This window comes from Aspergillus ibericus (assembly GCF_003184845.1).
Source record: "Aspergillus ibericus CBS 121593 unplaced genomic scaffold BO80scaffold_12, whole genome shotgun sequence".
Lineage (NCBI taxonomy): Eukaryota > Fungi > Ascomycota > Eurotiomycetes > Eurotiales > Aspergillaceae > Aspergillus > Aspergillus ibericus.
In genome coordinates, this window is record NW_020292110.1 from 119,138 (window position 1) to 136,266 (window position 17,129).

The 17,129-nt window shown below is 50.9% G+C and overlaps 6 protein-coding genes across 6 annotated transcripts; 4 read left to right on the forward strand and 2 right to left on the reverse strand.

The window, feature by feature from the left end:
* Positions 1 to 345: 345 nt before the first annotated feature.
* On the forward strand, positions 346 to 1,146 carry BO80DRAFT_433396 (uncharacterized protein; the record flags this gene model as incomplete). The annotated part of the gene is made up of 1 exon (XM_025720825.1): positions 346 to 1,146. The coding sequence occupies one exon, from the start codon at positions 346 to 348 to the stop codon at positions 1,144 to 1,146; it is 801 nt and encodes a 266-aa protein (XP_025576902.1).
* An 856-nt stretch (positions 1,147 to 2,002) lies between these two features.
* On the forward strand, positions 2,003 to 2,548 carry BO80DRAFT_433397 (uncharacterized protein; the record flags this gene model as incomplete). Its single annotated transcript, XM_025720826.1, has 1 exon — positions 2,003 to 2,548. The coding sequence occupies one exon, from the start codon at positions 2,003 to 2,005 to the stop codon at positions 2,546 to 2,548; it is 546 nt and encodes a 181-aa protein (XP_025576903.1).
* Positions 2,549 to 3,169: 621 nt separating this feature from the next.
* On the reverse strand, positions 3,170 to 8,101 carry BO80DRAFT_403135 (P-loop containing nucleoside triphosphate hydrolase protein). Its single transcript, XM_025717637.1, has 4 exons — positions 7,719 to 8,101; positions 6,851 to 7,654; positions 4,027 to 6,799; positions 3,170 to 3,970 (listed from the first exon to the last, which is right to left on the reverse strand). Exons 1-4 carry the CDS (start codon positions 8,037 to 8,039, stop codon positions 3,252 to 3,254), a joined length of 4,617 nt encoding a protein of 1,538 aa, XP_025576904.1. The 5' UTR covers positions 8,040 to 8,101; the 3' UTR covers positions 3,170 to 3,251.
* Positions 8,102 to 9,178: 1,077 nt separating this feature from the next.
* Positions 9,179 to 9,792, reverse strand: BO80DRAFT_443377 (uncharacterized protein; the record flags this gene model as incomplete). The annotated part of the gene is made up of 2 exons (XM_025721342.1): positions 9,179 to 9,627; positions 9,684 to 9,792. 2 exons carry the CDS (start codon positions 9,790 to 9,792, stop codon positions 9,179 to 9,181), a joined length of 558 nt encoding a protein of 185 aa, XP_025576905.1.
* A 2,520-nt stretch (positions 9,793 to 12,312) lies between these two features.
* Positions 12,313 to 13,839, forward strand: BO80DRAFT_26301 (phosphatidylserine decarboxylase). The gene is made up of 2 exons (XM_025714762.1): positions 12,313 to 12,359; positions 12,418 to 13,839. The coding sequence occupies exon 2, from the start codon at positions 12,672 to 12,674 to the stop codon at positions 13,800 to 13,802; it is 1,131 nt and encodes a 376-aa protein (XP_025576906.1). The 5' UTR covers positions 12,313 to 12,359; positions 12,418 to 12,671; the 3' UTR covers positions 13,803 to 13,839.
* A 1,308-nt stretch (positions 13,840 to 15,147) lies between these two features.
* On the forward strand, positions 15,148 to 16,695 carry BO80DRAFT_403143 (glycoside hydrolase family 16 protein). The gene is made up of 2 exons (XM_025717638.1): positions 15,148 to 16,060; positions 16,109 to 16,695. The coding sequence occupies exons 1-2, from the start codon at positions 15,264 to 15,266 to the stop codon at positions 16,410 to 16,412; spliced, it is 1,101 nt and encodes a 366-aa protein (XP_025576907.1). The 5' UTR covers positions 15,148 to 15,263; the 3' UTR covers positions 16,413 to 16,695.
* The last annotated feature ends 434 nt before the right edge of the window (positions 16,696 to 17,129 follow it).

Consider the following 17,129-nt stretch of genomic DNA (forward strand, 5'->3'; position numbering starts at 1 on the left):
TGAAACGCAGCTGTAACACAAAACAACTGGAATATCTAGAGTATAGGCAACTTGTGGAAAGTCTGGTTGAACCATGTCCCAGAGATCAGCCAGACAGCAGGGTATTACCGTTCCATGCACATGGCAATATGGAGACCTAGTCTCTCGACTCAGGCCTAGAATTACTCGAGGAAACATCAAAGGCAGATAACATAATTTATTCGGATTGATCATATGCAACCCAAGCATCCAGCCCTACATAGACACTTAAAGGCTCTCATAACCCACGCTGAGAATGTCTCTGCACGAAGCATTCACTTCATCATTCTCTTCGTCTATATTCAACACCACTACTAAGCAATCATCATGAACCCCCACGGAAATGCGCGCCCCAACATACCTGAGCGACCCTTCGTAACTGCCGAAGGAGGGTACTATTATCGAAGACAGGCTATTCAAAACGCAAAAGGGACCGAACCGGATCAGGATGGATTTCACATCATGGAGCAGAAACTATTGCGTCGAGTGATACACGGCGATGGCTGGCACCCTTATGAGCTGAGATTCGCACATCTCCTCTGCGTCGGTATGACCAGGGAAGAATATTACACGAGGATGTTTAATTTCCAAAACAACGGCGTCGAGTTCACGCCGGATGATGGTATCATGGAGCGCAACATGCTCATCCAGATCCCCGTTGCGATGGGCATCGGATCGTTAGATTATTCCTCGAATCCATTTCTGGCCGAACACATCACACCGCTCATTTGGACCGAGGGACAAGAGCGTCGACTTCTCCCGATCAACATGCGGTATATCTTGCGAAGAGCCATCGAGGTGTTGAATGGAAAGATTCAGACGGGCATATGGGTCAACCCCGATGATATGCCCGGCACGGTGGTGCTGACTTGCCAGATTTATCCCTGTTGCCATGAGATCGCGGACGTGTTTAATCTGTTGCGGTGTGAGCTGGAATATCTCGCCAATGGCTTGCAACGTAACTCGTTCAATCCGCTCGATCGAAAGATCTGGTTTCCCTATCTGAGGGGCCTTTGCAAGCTCATCGGTGTCTATTGGGTACCTTCCAATGAGCAACTCGAGGTCTTGCGCGCAACCAACGGTGTACTTGACGTGACTCTCGTGGAACGCCTACCTCAGCCCAATTAGCAGTGCATACCAACGTAACTATATGCTGTTTGACATTTGGGCCGGATTGCTTAAGTCGCTCTTTATGATTTGTCAGTTGATCAACACTCTTTCAATCTCTTCAGATAGTATCCAAGTGATTGTGCTCGCCTTGTTCTTACAGACTCAGCTAGTGCTTTCTAAGAATATTCATCTGTGACATATCTTTTTTTTATTGATCAATTTCCTCTAGTCTTATTGTAATCCTCGTAGAAGTAGTAGACGTGATGTAATAACCTGACCCTAGACTTGATCTCCATGATTTCAATACACCACGAGTTCAAGTATTATATCTCCTCTGTAATTGTGGTAAATTAGTAATAGACATGCCAAATATTATCTCATACAGAATATCCAGTCCACTACGACGCGGAAACCTGAATACCATCAAACATTCCTAGCAATATTAGATAGAGTAATGAGAAGACAAGACTTGGACCCTTGAGCTCGTGGGACGAGCTCGGACACCAGGTTTATGTAGTCGGGTTATTTCATCAACAATATACCTATGTAGACCCTAAAACCACGTCCAGTGAAAGACATGAGATATCTGACAACCACACCTTGAAACCCATCAATTGAACAAAGACAAGCACAATGGAGGGATGGATAATGTCATTGACTGAGACTGCCCGATAGGATCTTGGAGACGCAGTTGCAACGACAGATACCCATATCTACTCGGACCTCACCCCCTGAGCAGCCAAAGAACAGTTATAAGTATGTCCATAACCCACCTCTAGCATATCTCTACACCACCAACAAACAAAGCCATTGACCCAACTGGCTCCCACTCACCCACCACACCACCCAACATCCCTCATAGCAAGACCCGAACATGGACGAACCCAACATCTGGCCCCGCAGCCGCATCATCTCCCTCAAGCAACGCACCGAGCCCCTAACCCCACTCATACGCTCAAGATTCCGAACCTTCGCCGACCACAACATCGACGTCATCTACACCGCCCAGACCCCAGAATACATCCGAATCCGCGTATGTTTCTCCGAGATGGACGTCCAATCCGAGATCCACACCATGGGACTCGGCGGCATCCTACTCCCCGAATACCGGGTCCTGGGGGTCCTCGTGACCGCATTGAAGCGATTGCAGAATAAGCATCGGATTATGTGGTACGCGAATGACGAGCCCGGGGTGTGTCGGTTCGAGATGTTGTTTTTGTTTTATCCGTGTACGGCGTGCGTGGGGTCCGAGTTTGAGTATTTGTTTCTCGAGCTGCAGTATCTCATTGATGAGCAGTGGCGCAGGGTGTTTCAGAAGTTGCCGGATTTGAGGTTTCCGTATTTTTATGGCGTTTGTGATGGGGTGCAGTTGTTTGATTATTTGGAGTTGGAGAGGGCGGGGCAGGAATCGGTGGAGTGAGGGGTGGGTTTACGAGATTGGAGCTGCTCGTTTGTTGTTGTTGCCAAATTGATCACGGAATTTTTTGATTATCGACGATGTGTAGAAATAGTTGTCTGTTGGATGGTAGACCTTAGAGGCTGCGTCACAAGGCTCTTTTCAATATAGCATGAAACATATGGTGACTCAGATGTATGTCTCATTGAAAAGAATTGTTTAGTCGGCCTTTCAATGCACGATTGCAATGATGCACCGTTTTAATTATCCACAAGACAGGTAGAGATAGTTGTTCTAGGTACATTAAACTAGTGCGAATGAAATGAATAGAAACTTTTCCCTATGAGCTAGGATTGACAGGACATCCGTATGCATTCCCATTTCATCGTTTTTATTTCTTTTTCTGAAAAGTGATTACATACAAAGAGCCCGATCTATGTTCCTATTCTTAAGTCACAACACGATCTTCTGTTATCCACATGTATTACAGAACGAATCTCAGAGGAACATATGATCAAGGTAGGTGGCGTGTTTGGGATGGTTCATCATGTCAGGCTTTAACATTAATATCCATGGTTTGTGATATCTGCAATCTGGGTACGGGATGGCGAAGTTGTTAAGAGCATATGCGATATGTGAACTTTTCGCAGGCTACCGCTGAATCAATTACGCCCTCGTTATATTTTAGTGAATATGTAAACATCACAATGAAAAAAGACAAGTCTATCTATTCCAACATCATCCGTTTTAGCTCCTCCTCCTCCTCCCCACTTTTATTCACCATATCTTGGAAAATTCCACCCTCCATTTCTACCAACTCGCCGGGAGTACCAAACTCCGCCGCCACACCGTCCTTCATCACCAAAATACGATCAAAGTCCGCCACCGTACTCAGACGGTGCGCGATCACCAGAAGAGTAGTGTTCGTAAACGCTTCCCGGATGGACCGCTGGATCAGGATATCAGTCTCCATGTCGACAGCAGATGTGGCCTCGTCGAGAATCAGGATCTTGGGTCGGGAGAGGATGGCGCGTGCGAGGCAAAGGAGCTGCTTCTGTCCCTGTGAAAGGTTCGATCCACCCGCTGTGATAGGGGAAGACAGAGACAGGAAGATGTTGGCGTTGCCGCTTTCCTCGGAACCAGCGATTGTCGAACTAGCGCCGGAGCTGTCAACCTGGTTGGGCTTAGGGAGCGGCGTGTCGCCTCCAGATGGGATAAGATGGACGCGCATCAAAGCTTCCCGGATCTCGTGATCACTGTATTGATCCAAGGGGTCCAAATTGGAACGTATGGTGCCAGAGAAGAGAACAGGGTCCTGCGGGATGATGGCGAGACGGGTGCGGAGATCGTCAAGTCGGATCTTAGAGATATCGACACCATCAATGACCACACTGCCGCTGCGAGTTTGTAGGAACCGGAAGAGCGCAAGGGACAACGTGGATTTACCTGGTCCGGTCAGTACTATGCAGAATTAGTAGGAGAGGGTGGGGACATAAGCTTACCAGCACCAGTTCGACCAACAACACCAATCCGCTGATTGGGCTCCGCAGTAAAGGTCAGTCCCTTCAAGATGGAAGGCAATCCATCTGCATATCCAACCTCAAGCTCGTTCACTTCGATCCTACCCGTCTCCGGCCAGCTAGCTCGGATGTTATCCCCATCCGGGTTCTCTCCCTGCAAGTCGCGGTACTCGAAAATTCGCTCCGTCGCGTTCATGTACAGCTCCAGCCGTGTGGCAATGTGGATCGTCCAGGCGGTCATAAAATGAAACGTCACTGAAAATGAAAGTGCAAACCCAGCTAAGCTGGCGTCGGTGCCAGGGGTCATAATTACAAACGCGGCTATAGCGGCTGGAAACAAAGAGGCAACGAGTCCCACCCATAGACTGAGCCAGCTACCCAAGAGACCCGAATACCACGTGCAGGCAGCGTATGTGTCGATAAGTTTGTACATCCGCTGTGCAAACTCGTCGGACTTTGAGAAAGCCCGGATGGTAGAAAGGCCGTTGAGTGAGGCAGCAAAATGAGAAATCACCGGGGACTTGCTGTTCGATTCAAGTCGCTTGACGGTGCGTGCAGCACCAATGTATTTTCGTCCGATGAGGGCGCACGTGACCAACAAGGGAGGCGCGACCAAGATCATGAACGGCGAGATGAAAGCCGCGGCGGCCATAATTCCAATTAGCTCCCAAATTGCCGATGAAAAGTAATAGAACACCTCTGAGAGGTTCGAGTCCAGCAAGGTGAAATCCCCCGTGAATCGGTTGAGAATCCGTCCTGTGGGGACCGTATCGAACCAACGAAGAGGTGCCCGGAAGACACTATGCAGCGTAGCCTTGAAGATCGACCGCGACGCGCGAACAGATCCAGCGGAGATGTTGAAAAGACGGCTGACCGCAACGACCACTGACACAGTTGAGATCAGACAATACATCCCCAGATAGAACCAGACGCTGCGGTGAGTAATGTCAATGGGAAGGCTCTTGGAGCTGCTTGAACACAGGGTTTGCGTCGAATAGCCTGCCAGCGATATCTGCGCGGTGTTTCTATAAGGACACACCATGTACTGTGACACTCCCTCGGTGTCCCCATAGGAATTCGCCCAGATTCGTACCCAGTAGGTCCGACCCAGGTTCAATGACTCGGCCAGGGTGAAAATCACGAACAGAAGGATGCAGAATGGCCATCCTCCGGTGGCTTTGAGATAACCAGAATAGACAGATGTTGCGACGCGACCCGTCGCTCTCTTCTCGTCCTCGATGAGTTTCTTGGGCGGAGCCTTGGTGGCGAGGGTGGCAGGGGCAGCCGGGGTTATCGGGCCCTCTTCTTCAATAAGGATCTCCCGCTCCTCTGCCTCTTTGATAGATTCAAGCTCGCCATCAGCCTCCAGTTCGTCCACAGTACCCGCGTGCTTGAGCGTCCCATCAGCAGACAAGCTGACGGCGTACTTTGCTCCTGGCAAACACAACGACACATGATGGGTAGCGAGAATCCGAGTTCGGCCCTCTGCAAGCTCGCCCATGACTGCGTTCTCATAAACGTGCTTGCCCACATGGGCGTCGAGCGCGCTAAAGACGTCGTCCATAATCAGGATTCCGGCACGCGAATAAATGGCGCGGGCCAGACTCAGTCGCCATTTCTGCCCGCCACTGAGACTGACGCCCTGGACGCCCACTTCGGTTTCATCTCCATCCTCGAACAAGGCCAGATCAGCAGTCAACGCACAGGCATCGATCACCTGACCATATCGGACCGGGTCGAATGGCAAACCGAACAGGATGTTGTTCTTGATGGTCGCGTTTTCGATCCATGGGGTCTGGGAAACAAAGGCGATAGCAGTTGGAAGAATCCAGTGCCCAGCCGTGGCCTTGCTGTCAAAGCGCTCCCGGGGGAAAGCCTCTCGTGGAACATGGACGTAGCCATTGAGAACCTCGACCTCTCCGAGAATGGCTGCCAGAAGTAGGGACTTTCCAGATCCAGTTGGGCCTGAGATGACGCTCAGCGCATGGTTCGGGAATACCAAGTTGAGATTTCGCAGCGTAAACCGATCGGTCAAGGAATCCGGATTGTCGCAGGGGAAACTCACGGAAGCGCTATGGAACGAGACAGCCTCCCCTGGATGCGTGTTTTCGCCTTTCTCTGGCGAGTGAAGAAATTTGTCGATTCTGTCGGAGCTCACCTTGGCGGTGATGGCTGCCACCATCAAGTACGGAATATGTGCAACAATCCCTTCCAGCTGGCGGAAGAGACTGATTGCTGTGAAAGCCACGGAGGGTAGTAAGCTACCGTAGACGTACGAATATGTCGCCAGACACAAGGATGTCAAAACCACGGGAGAAAATTCGGACCCAATGGTCATGTAGATATTGTCCACTCGGCTGCTCCACAACACGGCCAGCTCCTCTTCACGTACTGCTTCAAGCTTCTTGGTCCACTGGTCTTCAGCCGCAGAGAATTTGATCTGGCGGATGCCGTGCAGGGCTTCCGTTGTCATGGCGGTTCGTTTATCACGAACGGCCATGAGGGCCTTTTGCTTCTTACCATACCGCCTGGCTAAAGCTTGGTTGATGGGGAAGAGTACCGCAATTCCAAGTAGGCCAGCACACAAGCTTTGCCAGCCGATGAGAAGCCACAAAAATGTCACTGTCACTAGCATTTTCCCCACAATGTTCACGTATCGGGAGCTCTCGGATGCAAACATGGCGATTTGGTTACAGTCAACTGAGAACATGTTGATAATGTCTTCTTCGGACTTGGAGGGGCCATCCTTGTCAGGCTGCGAGGCAAGGTTAGTAAACTGGTGCACAAGACATGTTGGATCAAATACCTCTTCTTTTTCCTTTTCTTCCTCCCTGGGGGGATCCGCGCTGAGCTTCTTTTTCAGTAACTTGCGATAGACAAGACCCGTCAAAGTCGATCGCAGAGCGTCAACAATATAGCCTTTCTCCCACCACATGATTCGCGAGTCCACTAGGGTTGAGGCCACAGTGGCCGCACCAATTGTCAAGACATATTTCCACGCAGTTGGGTCAAGCGCATCTGAGAGCTCTCGTGTCTCCAGGTACTGAAGCAGTTGCAAAATGGCCAAAGACGGACCGATGTCGAAGAAATTGGAAACCAGGATGGCAATCCACTGGCGAATGAGTTGGACACGAAAGTGCCAAGCGACGCGAATCCACAATGGCAGGGAGCTGCTCAAGGCTATGTCGCTAAAGTCATCAGTGGCTTCGTTCGAGCGAACAGCATGATTCATGGCGGGAAAGTCGTCGAATTCCAACGCTTCTTTGGATCCAGCAGCCATGATACCAGGAGCCCATCGGAATGTGAAGCGGTCCCACAGACTGACCGTCATCTCTTGGTCAACCTCCTTGCCTTCGGGGGTGAAGATGGTCGGTCGCCGCTTCACGGACCAAAAGGCTCCCAAGAGGACCAGGACGGTGGGCAGCTGAAGACCGACTAGAAGCGTTGCAGCAGTACCTCGACTGCTGCTGTGGGCGTACTCGCTGGCTAGAGCGTCGAAGGCGATGCCTCCAATCATAACGGTTGTAACTTGCTTCCACATGGCACTCTCAAATCTCGCAACCGGCTGTGCCTCGCGGATGGTGTCTGTAAGTTGCACCAGCAGGAACAACTTGGAGATGTCAGCGGCCCCGCCCCAATTACAGGTCTCTCATGGCAGAATTGTGTTGACTTACCCATGCTGGCGGTAGCAGCCAGATTCCCACGGCGACATTGTTCCCTCCATGCGCGTTGACCGCAGCGATCACCAGGTCTGCGAATGACAGTCCCAGTCCACATAGTCCAAACACAAAGAGCACGATGAAAGCGCGCTTATTCGAGAACTGCGCCATGGACTCTTTTGTGGCCGCTCCATCTTTGTCCTCATGCCGAATGTCTTCAAAAGTCGGGGATTTTGATCTCGTCCGGAGCAATCTCCATGCGGGCCGCAGAGTGCCCAGAAAAGTCAGGACAAAGAGCACAATCGCCGCCTCACCGGGGGCGATGGAGAGCTCCATCGTGCCGACCAAGCTGAGACTTGGAGAATGTGAAAGCGCGGACCCTGTAGCTGGGGGACATGGCGATAGAAAAGATGGGGTGAGGGATGGCGGGTTAATTTGAGCGGATGGCGTAGGCTGGCGCTACTGCAGTCAGCAATATCCAGTCGGCCAACGGGCGGCGCGTCTGATAAGCAGCTCCTCCGCGCGATGCCGGAAGAGGAAGGCGTCGCTCGATGCGGCGTCCCGTTTGAGAGTCCGACGGAGGAGATGAGTCAACCGATAAGAATTGATAAGACATTGACTCAGACGGAAGACAGGGGTGAAATCCGATGGGAGGAAGAAAGAAAGAGACGGACGGACTATCGAAGCCTCGATGGCCTCGGCCGGCCCGTCTCATGTGACTGGCCATTTCTGATTGGACAGCCGTGTTCACGGGAGGACGTATGCCTGGCAGCCTAAGGCGGTCCGCGGATTGCACGGAAGTGATGATAATATGAATGATATAGATAAGCTCCGAGTCGGTGAGTAGCCAGTCAAGATGTCAGGGTCGCAACAGTAAGCAAGTAGGTGAAGGAAGAGCGGCGGTCGACTGGAGAGCGGTCTCGGTGGCTGCAGAATCATCCATGCTCCTCACGAGGGCCAGTAGTGGGCTAGCCATTATTTTCAGCCATCGCCAGCAAGATGGTGGTCTAATATAGGCCATACTTCTCTGCACTTAAAGGCCGAGTCAGGACAGCCTCATTGGTACCCACTTTCCCCGGCCGGCTGCCGACCAAAGGCATTCGGACGGCGGACGCCGTACAATAGTGTAGGATAAAAATAGCCTGGTCAAGTCCCCTTCTTTAGCTGCATATTTGAATAGGCCAAGCTTTTTCTAGCCGCTTGGCCCATTGGCCCGGACTGTGGGCTGGAATGGCGGATGACAACCGAAGAGCCCGCTTGTCGGCCGTCTAGACCTATATATTTATCAGGACATTCAGGCCCCGTATCGATATTTGGATACATAGGGGGCATATATCCCACATCCTATCTACCTCTAGGCCACACACCCCACGTACCTGAAACAGCCCTGTCACTACCCAGCAGCGCCAGTTATTTTTCCGAGTGGATACACGCATCAGCCAGAAAGGGACCCACATGTACCCATCCCGCCCAACTTAAGAGCTGCTTTCCAGAGACAGAAAATAATTCGCTGCTACCGGCTCCCCAACCTGCTCCACTATGGCGACCAAACTGAAATTGTACCGCGAATCGCCAGAGGGATCAGAATAGAGCCCATCCAGAGCAGCCGCAGACTGACTCCAGTCCGCTGGCTGGGCAAACAGATAAAAGGCATAGTAATGATCCGCCGTACCCACAGGTTCTGGGGTATTCCAGGGCGCCAGCGCTTGACTGGAATTGACGAAAATGCCATCATGCACGGTGAGATTACCCTGCCACCAGTGGAGTCGCGTTGTGTCTTTGGCTGCAATGCCCGGAACGATTGGGTAGCCTGTATCCGCGGTGACAGCTATTGAGGGAATGGAGAGATCAAGCATGAAGACTTGGTACGTAAGCGGATCGTCGCTGGTTTTGGCGGGGAATGTGATAGGAGCGTTCGCGGCGACTTCAGAGCGTCAGCTTATATCTGTCGAACTCCAGACGATGGAGAGCAGTCCTTACGTGAAGCATCGATGAAGCGACCGGGAGCGATGACGGTGGTGTTGAATTGCAGGCCAAGGTATGTAGAAGATGAAGGGATATATCCGGGCGGCGACTGGGCGCCGGCCATTCCAGCCGCAAGGGCAAGGGCAGCAAGTGATTTGTACATTATCTGCGAAGATAGCACAACAGATGAGTGTCGGTCATTCAGTCACCCTGGTTTTAGAAGCGATTCTTATACTTTGTGAAGAAACACAGCGCACGATCGGCATTACGCGGCCTTTTGGGGTAGGCCGTGTTTAGTCTGATGGTTCTGAATACTCTGTACTCCGTAAATCGACTAGCACTCGCTAAAACCCATGGCCTTGAAAGGCACGGCGTAATGAAACTGCAGATCCGCCGTGGTACGAGGTTCCCCAGAGTGCCCAAATCCCCACTGAAAGTTTAGATGTACTGTATCCCATCGAAATTTACAGCAGCAACCTCAACGTAGATGACAGATGGTGCTATGAATCTTGCCCAGCCCTATCTCATACTCACTCAGGAGATTAAAGGGCAGAATTGAGGACACAGTGGCTTGGTCATTTCATCAGAGTTCCCACTTTGTCGGAGGTTAATACGATCGCGGTTTACCTGGTATACGCCATGATGCAAGGTGGGCTTAATCGGCAGCGGCTCATCCCGTTTTCCACCAACATGCACTCCGTACATCAGACATGAACCATATCATGGAATCATGAACCTCCAGCACTGACAAGCCACGCGCTGGAAGGTCGATACCGTAGGTATACCGTAGGTATACTGTTTTTTCTCTGACCCCAAGGCGTGCCCAAAACGAGCTCTCTGTAGCAATCCATATTGATCGGGCGTACTCCGTACTTGGATCCTGAAACGATTTGACACGACGCAATTCGATCGGAATAAAATTGCCCGATTAAGGTGGATCGGTCCGTCCAGCCTCGGAGGTATCGGGGTCCCAGTCGGTCCTTCTCCGACAAGGGCCGCATTGGATTTTTTCGGATCATGTTTTTATATAAGGTGTCGAAGTTTGGCCGTCAATATTGATCAAGTATCATGAGATTATACTCTGTCTTGACACAGATAGTGGTCATGTCGCAACTGTCGTAACTGTTAATGTTTAGCTATAGCATCCAAGTCATGCACACATGTCGGTCTTACCGCGCCATCTTCTGAGACGCCCGCACCCGCCATTTGGTCTCTAAAGGATTAGCTGTACTCCACAGGCGATTTCTCTCTGGGTTGCATCTGGCAAGATCGTCTGGATGTGTCAAGTCTGTACTCCACAAACCAGCTTCGCGTGTACTTGAGCAGCACGGCAAGATCATCTCCTCGAAGAGAAAGGCCATCACTTGCAGGCTTGATGTATTGTTTTGGCGTGGGGTATCGGAAGGTTTAAACAATGATGCTCATTCAACTTTCGATGCGCTGGAGATTACTAATAAGTTCCTCACCATTTTGGGGCCGTATCATACTGGGTTCCGAGCTTGTCCCCTTGATTCAAGAAGTACACCATTCGTTATTTGTTTGATGTTTTCTTTCCTTCCAGCTTCTTCTCATCGGCATCAATTTCATCACTAACGACCTTGATAACGACAGTGATATCAAATCAGACCCTGTTAAGATGGGTATCAACGCGGGACCGACTCTCTGACACATGGGAATTTATTGCTGGGTGTTCGCTTGTGGACTGACGTCATGAGCAGTTAGGAGTGAGGAAGTCGATCGGAAGGCAGAGCGGCTCAATCGTCGAGTAATAATTCCTGTCAGCCTGCATCCTACACTAGGCTGTCCGATTTAGGGAAGCTCTGAGCAAACAACTGAAGGATGGAAGTGTTGATTGTTGGCATGATGACGGAGGCGAACGGTGGGCGGGGGTGAGAGCAGGATTCTGGCCTGAGGCATCAACTCATAAGCGGAGAAGAGGGGCAATCCCAGCACAACCAAGGAGTGAATGGTGAGGACCACCTGCATCTACGCAGCGTACATTGAGAGCTTCCTTGATCTCGTGGGGTGATGATATTTGTCGGTGTTCAGCTTATCTGCAGGACCGAAGATGAATGGCTTGAAAGGGCTTATTTCATTAAATTATAGCGGGGTATAACCATATATACTAAAACCCCGCATTCACTAGCTCAATGCTGCACTTCTTCCATGTCACTAATATCTGACCAGATCGAACCATATAGTAAGCTTCTATATGATATATTGGTATTTTAATATATCAAACTAGTTACAATTACTGTGGCTGGTAGAATCATGATTCTGTTCCTCCTGGTGAAAATGTGGCTGTGGTGTCTGTGTGTGTGGCTGCATCGTTCGTCAGGTGACCAATTGATGCCTTCAATTCCAAGACCCCACTAGGATCAACCAGTTGCAGCTTCCCTGCCCATAAACACTTGCATCGAGTCTTGATCTTCGGTCAGAAACCAGTTATCGTCAATAACGCATCCAGCCCCTTCGATGAGATCGTCACGTATCACAGGTCCATCTGATATATGGATGACGTAGACTCAGGTTTCACAGACTAGACAACTGTATCACACCGACCCGTGTAGTTAGTGAAGTTAGGCGCTGGTGTCAGCAATAGTCCAGCTGTGATAACAGGTCCATTCAAGTTCGATGCTGAGTGGGGACATCCCCGCATTCAAGAAAGATGCGGAGAGGAGTTACATCAGAGTGAGATGCATTATGCCGATTATCGATCTAGAGCGACGTTGACTAACAGAGTGGGAAGACAATGGTTTGACAAGAGGTTAATCTAACCTCCATGATAGGGTTGGAACAATCGGCAGATCCATTGTCATCCATGCTCGACTATCCATGGACAATAGAGGGGTAGAGAGGGGAAGCTTTGGTGGCGTGTTACATTGGTTATCCCCCTCCAAACCTCCATCTCGTGGCATAAAAGCCACCCATCCTGCTCAGTGTCCAGCTTGTCTGCACGATGATCACTAACTCCAGTCAGACACCTGAATCATTGCTTCAGACATGGACTTTATAAAGAGAATTCTACCCTCTGCGGTGTCATCCACAGGCGTGAGCAAAAGCGTCAGCAATCTGAGATCCCTGATTGAGGGCGATGCCAGGCTCTATGCGCTATGCTCGCAAATGTTCAGGGAAGCCGCTCCCGGAAATCCGACTGTCCCTAACAACATCGCCACCTTCATTGTACAATTGAACACTCTTATTCAAAGCCCGCCCACATTCTCTAACAAGCGCTGGGCGAGCAGCCCCTTGACCAAGTTCATTGAACCATACGTCCGCACGTCGTCGGGATACAATTTCTTCGTCCACGAAAAGGTCAACGATGCTTTCCATAAGATTCTGAAGGATTGGAGCGACTACCTTTGGTCCTCGGAGTCAGCGGTTGTTCTGACCGACGAGCCGAATGGCTGGTTCAGCCCCGAAGCGTTGTCCGCAATGCCCGATTTTGAGCAAACTTTCATTTGTGACCCCGAAAAGCTACACTGGGGCTTCTCGTCCTGGAACGACTTTTTCAATCGAGAGCTTCGCGCAGGTGCCCGACCGATCAGCGAACCGAACAATCAGTCTGTTGTTGTTGCTAGTGTTGACGGAACAGCCTATAAGATCGTTACTGACATCAAAGAGGACGATGAATTCTGGATCAAGGACCAGCCGTACTCGCTGAAGCATATGTTCGACGGTGACCCGACCACAAGCGACTTTGTGGCAGGTACCATCTACCAGGCCTATATCGAACCTACTAGCTACCATCACTGGCATGCGCCGGTTTCGGGGACGGTCATTAGGTGTCTCGAGATCCCGGGGATGTTCTGTGCTGCACAGCGGGATAGCTTGAGTCTGGATGATTGGGTAGCGGCGTCTCAGGGATACGCTGCGCACACGGCTACTCGAAACCTGATCTTCATTGAGACTACGGACATGGGAGTTGTCTGCTGCCTATTTGCGGGGCTGTTGGAACGAGGCTCGTGCGAGACGAGCGTAAAGGCTGGAGATTATGTAACCAAGGGCCAGCAGATTGGTATGTTCCATTTTGGAGGAAGCACACATTGTCTCATCTTCCGACCAAATGTCAGGCTGAATTGGGACGAGAAGCAATACGTGAAAGTGGGAGAGGCTATCGGAGTGAGAAAATGAGTGTCTAGGAAGTCGTACGGTGAACTCCATTTTTAGCAGAGACAGTTCGGATGTCGGGCGTTGACTGCCATTTTCATGCCGTTTGTGTTACGCGGGTCTGCTGCAGTTGGTTATGGCCGAATGTTACTATATTAATCCTGCCATGTGCTTGCAGCAAGGCCGAGCAATAATACTTACAAGTCTGCTGCGCCCGAGCAGATTTATCCCCGAGATTAAGCAGGCTATGTGCCATTGAATGATATCATTGGGATTAAGTGGATTGATTCCCCTGCACTCCGCGGACCTGTTCTTATCTATCCGATTGGCTATGTGACTGAAACATCACACTTGGACTAAAACTAATGAAATTCATGGAATGAACTACTGACCCGACCGTGTAGGTTCTGTCGAGCCAGTTAAAGGCGGCAGCCATAAGCTAACCGTTAGATCTTATGTTGGTGTTTCATCTTTTGGGGTTCCAACTTCAAGTTCAATCCGATGTTGCGGCAGATCGGGGTACCAAGATGTCAGCGCTATCGATCCGAGCACTCCAAAGTTTGAGAGAAACAAGCCTTCGGGAAGAGGTTCAAACTTTCTAGCCCCTGCTGCCAACACAGAGGCAGCAGCGCAAATTTAGATCCCACGCTATCCAGATTGCGCAGGCAGATGGCAGATCCACTAGTCTTATCCCGGTTAGCATTTACGCTAGTCCGCTGACTAATAGGGCACAAAGCTGCTCGTTTAGGTATGGTGACAAAAGCTATCTGAGCTAGACTTCATCGAGCGATGGAGAGGTCTCGCTTGCTCGAAGTGGCAACCAACCCCGTTGGGACAACCCTCGGTGGCCTTCCAGGAACCAAGTAATATTACGAACTCCTGCAATCTGGCTCGGGCGAGGCTATCCTCGTTTAATTGGATCAGACACCTCCGGACGGGAGCAGGCACCACCGTGCAATCTGGACAGCGGATGCCACGGAATTTTATGCGTACGGACTCCTCTGGTGTCCCTCACGAGGGATAATGCATTTTCCTGGAGAATTCTCAAGTGGAGTCGGACATGAATGGCCACCGGGACACCCGACAATTGAGTTTTTTTTCGGGCTCTCAGACTCAGGGACAAACCGGCTCAGCTGTCTCGTTGCCCCTATTTTTAAGTGGTGAGTTTGACCCTGCCCCTGAGAGCTGTCTAGAGTGGGATTAGCCCCCGCCCATGGCTCGGAGACTAACTCCCGACCGGGCCTGTGATTGGTGGCTGCTCGCTTTGCTTCTGTGCTATCGATAGCTGCTCGCTAGAAGCAGCTTTTTTATCTCCAGCGCTATAACTCCGTGTCGCCGTCATGGACTGACTCCTCCTTGTGCCCTGCCACGAGCCACGAACGCCTTTCCTGCCATCCCCAGAACTGCCTCCGCCCTTTCCCCAACCCGGTTTTCCACCCCCATCTGCGTTGGTCGTGAAACACGGCCATCCACACCAGCGCCGTCATGCTCGGTTTTCGCCATGTCGCGCTTTTGGGTGCGCTTGTCGGCCTCGTGAGCGCCGATTGTAACCCCCTCAACACCACCACCACCTGCCCCGCCGACCCGGCTCTGGGAACGGAGCACACATGGCTGTTCAACTCGACACTGGACAGCAAACTCTGGGACATGCAAACCGGAACGCTGGAATACACGTCGGAGGGCGCCGACTTTGTCATCAAGACGGAAAATGCCTCTACGTTGTTGGTCTCCAACTTTTACATTTTCTTCGGCATCATGGAAGCACATGTCAAGATGGCCAAAGGAGCAGGCATCATCAGCAGCGTGATCCTGCAATCCGACGATTTGGACGAAATTGACTGGGAATGGGTGGGATACAATACCAGTGAGGTGCAGTCCGACTTTTTCGGCAAGGGCAACACCACGACGAGTGACCGCGGTGGTTTCCATGCGGTGGCGAACGCAGATACCGAATTCCACAACTACACCTCCTACTGGGACAAGGATCGTTTGGAATGGTGGATCGATCAGGAACTCGTGCGCACGGTCAACTACTCCGAGGCGCTCACGGTCTACGGCAAGAACTATCCCCAAACCCCGTGCCAGGTCAAAATCAGCAACTGGCCAGTGGGAATTCCATCCGAGTCCATCGGCAACATTGAATGGGGTGGTGGTTTGGTCAACTGGTCGGATGTTCCATTCACCATGACGGTGTCGAAGGTCCGCGTCCAAGATTTCCACACGGGGAAGGAATACGTGTACAACGGAACCAGTGGCTCGTATGAGAGTATCGAGGTCGTCAGGTAATTCACCTTTTCCTGTCAGTTGAATTGTTAATCAACAATTTCTAGTGGAAACTCTACCGCCCAGGCGGAGATCGAAAAGCAGCCCGCGAAGACGCTGGCCCAGAAATGGGCCGACCTCGGCACGGCGGCGCATATCGGCGTGTACTGCGGTGCCGCAGCATTTGCCGCTATTGCAATTGCAGGATTCGTGTTTTACTGCCTGCGACAACGCCGTCAGGGTCGTCTCGAGCGGGCTCTTGGCGAAGGCCAGCCCCAGGCCCCGGACCCGACGGAGATGGAGACGTACAAAAAGCAGTGGAGGCAAAGTGACTGGGCGACGCGTCGTGGCTACCAAGCGGTTGGCCAATAGACGCACTGCCATGAGCGAAACTGATTTGTTTAGATTTATGCATTTTACGAGGGTGACTACATCTTTCTTTCACCTTGTCACTTCTTGAGCTGATGGCTCGCAACCATATACTGTGCTTCAGTAGCCGGTGCAGATTGCCTGCTAACTGACTGGTTGCATTTCTTTATTTTGGACACATTGAGCGATTCTGCGTGGTCATTTGTTATAATTATCGTCTATTGTATATAGATAGAGCTTTCGGCGAAACGCTGTACACTAGGAGTATTATCACTTGGTAGATCAGTACATAGTAGACATACATTTTTTTTCATCGATGACGTCTCTGCCTATCGATACAGCAATTCGACACATCCAATCCCTGTCGATCCTAATATCTACCAGTCGAGCGATACACTTACTTAGCACTGACGGCATAAACTCTGTGATTTCTTTTGCCGGGAACAATTATTACTAGGGCTATGATTATAGTCTCCAACTCATGCAAGGGATACTTGCCACGCAAGATGTCACCGCATCTTGTGCTGGAAGTCTGTGGGTCTAGATTTGTCTAGATCGACTTGATTTTGCACATGACAGCACACGCACAGCAAGCAAGGGAATGTGCCAACTCCAACGCCAACTGACAACAAAGACATGCATCTACCTACAGCAGAGCACATACTACACCGATGAGGGGTTTCAATACGACCGTGCATGTGCCACTCTCTAACCACAACC

What these genes read in the sequence shown, in the direction of transcription:
- BO80DRAFT_403135 (XM_025717637.1), bottom strand. Translation starts at nt 8,039, where the DNA reads ATGGAGCTCTCCATCGCCCCCGGTGAGGCGGCGATTGTGCTCTTTGTC. An exon ending in GGCTGCTACCGCCAGCATGG is followed by an intron (nt 7,655 to 7,718) that starts GTAAGTCAACAC and finishes GACATCTCCAAG; the next exon opens with TTGTTCCTGCTGGTGCAACT. An exon ending in AAGAAAAGGAAAAAGAAGAG is followed by an intron (nt 6,800 to 6,850) that starts GTATTTGATCCA and finishes CTTGCCTCGCAG; the next exon opens with CCTGACAAGGATGGCCCCTC.
- BO80DRAFT_26301 (XM_025714762.1), top strand. Translation starts at nt 12,672, where the DNA reads ATGGACTTTATAAAGAGAATTCTACCCTCTGCGGTGTCATCCACAGGC.
- BO80DRAFT_403143 (XM_025717638.1), top strand. Translation starts at nt 15,264, where the DNA reads ATGCTCGGTTTTCGCCATGTCGCGCTTTTGGGTGCGCTTGTCGGCCTC. An exon ending in GAGAGTATCGAGGTCGTCAG is followed by an intron (nt 16,061 to 16,108) that starts GTAATTCACCTT and finishes AACAATTTCTAG; the next exon opens with TGGAAACTCTACCGCCCAGG.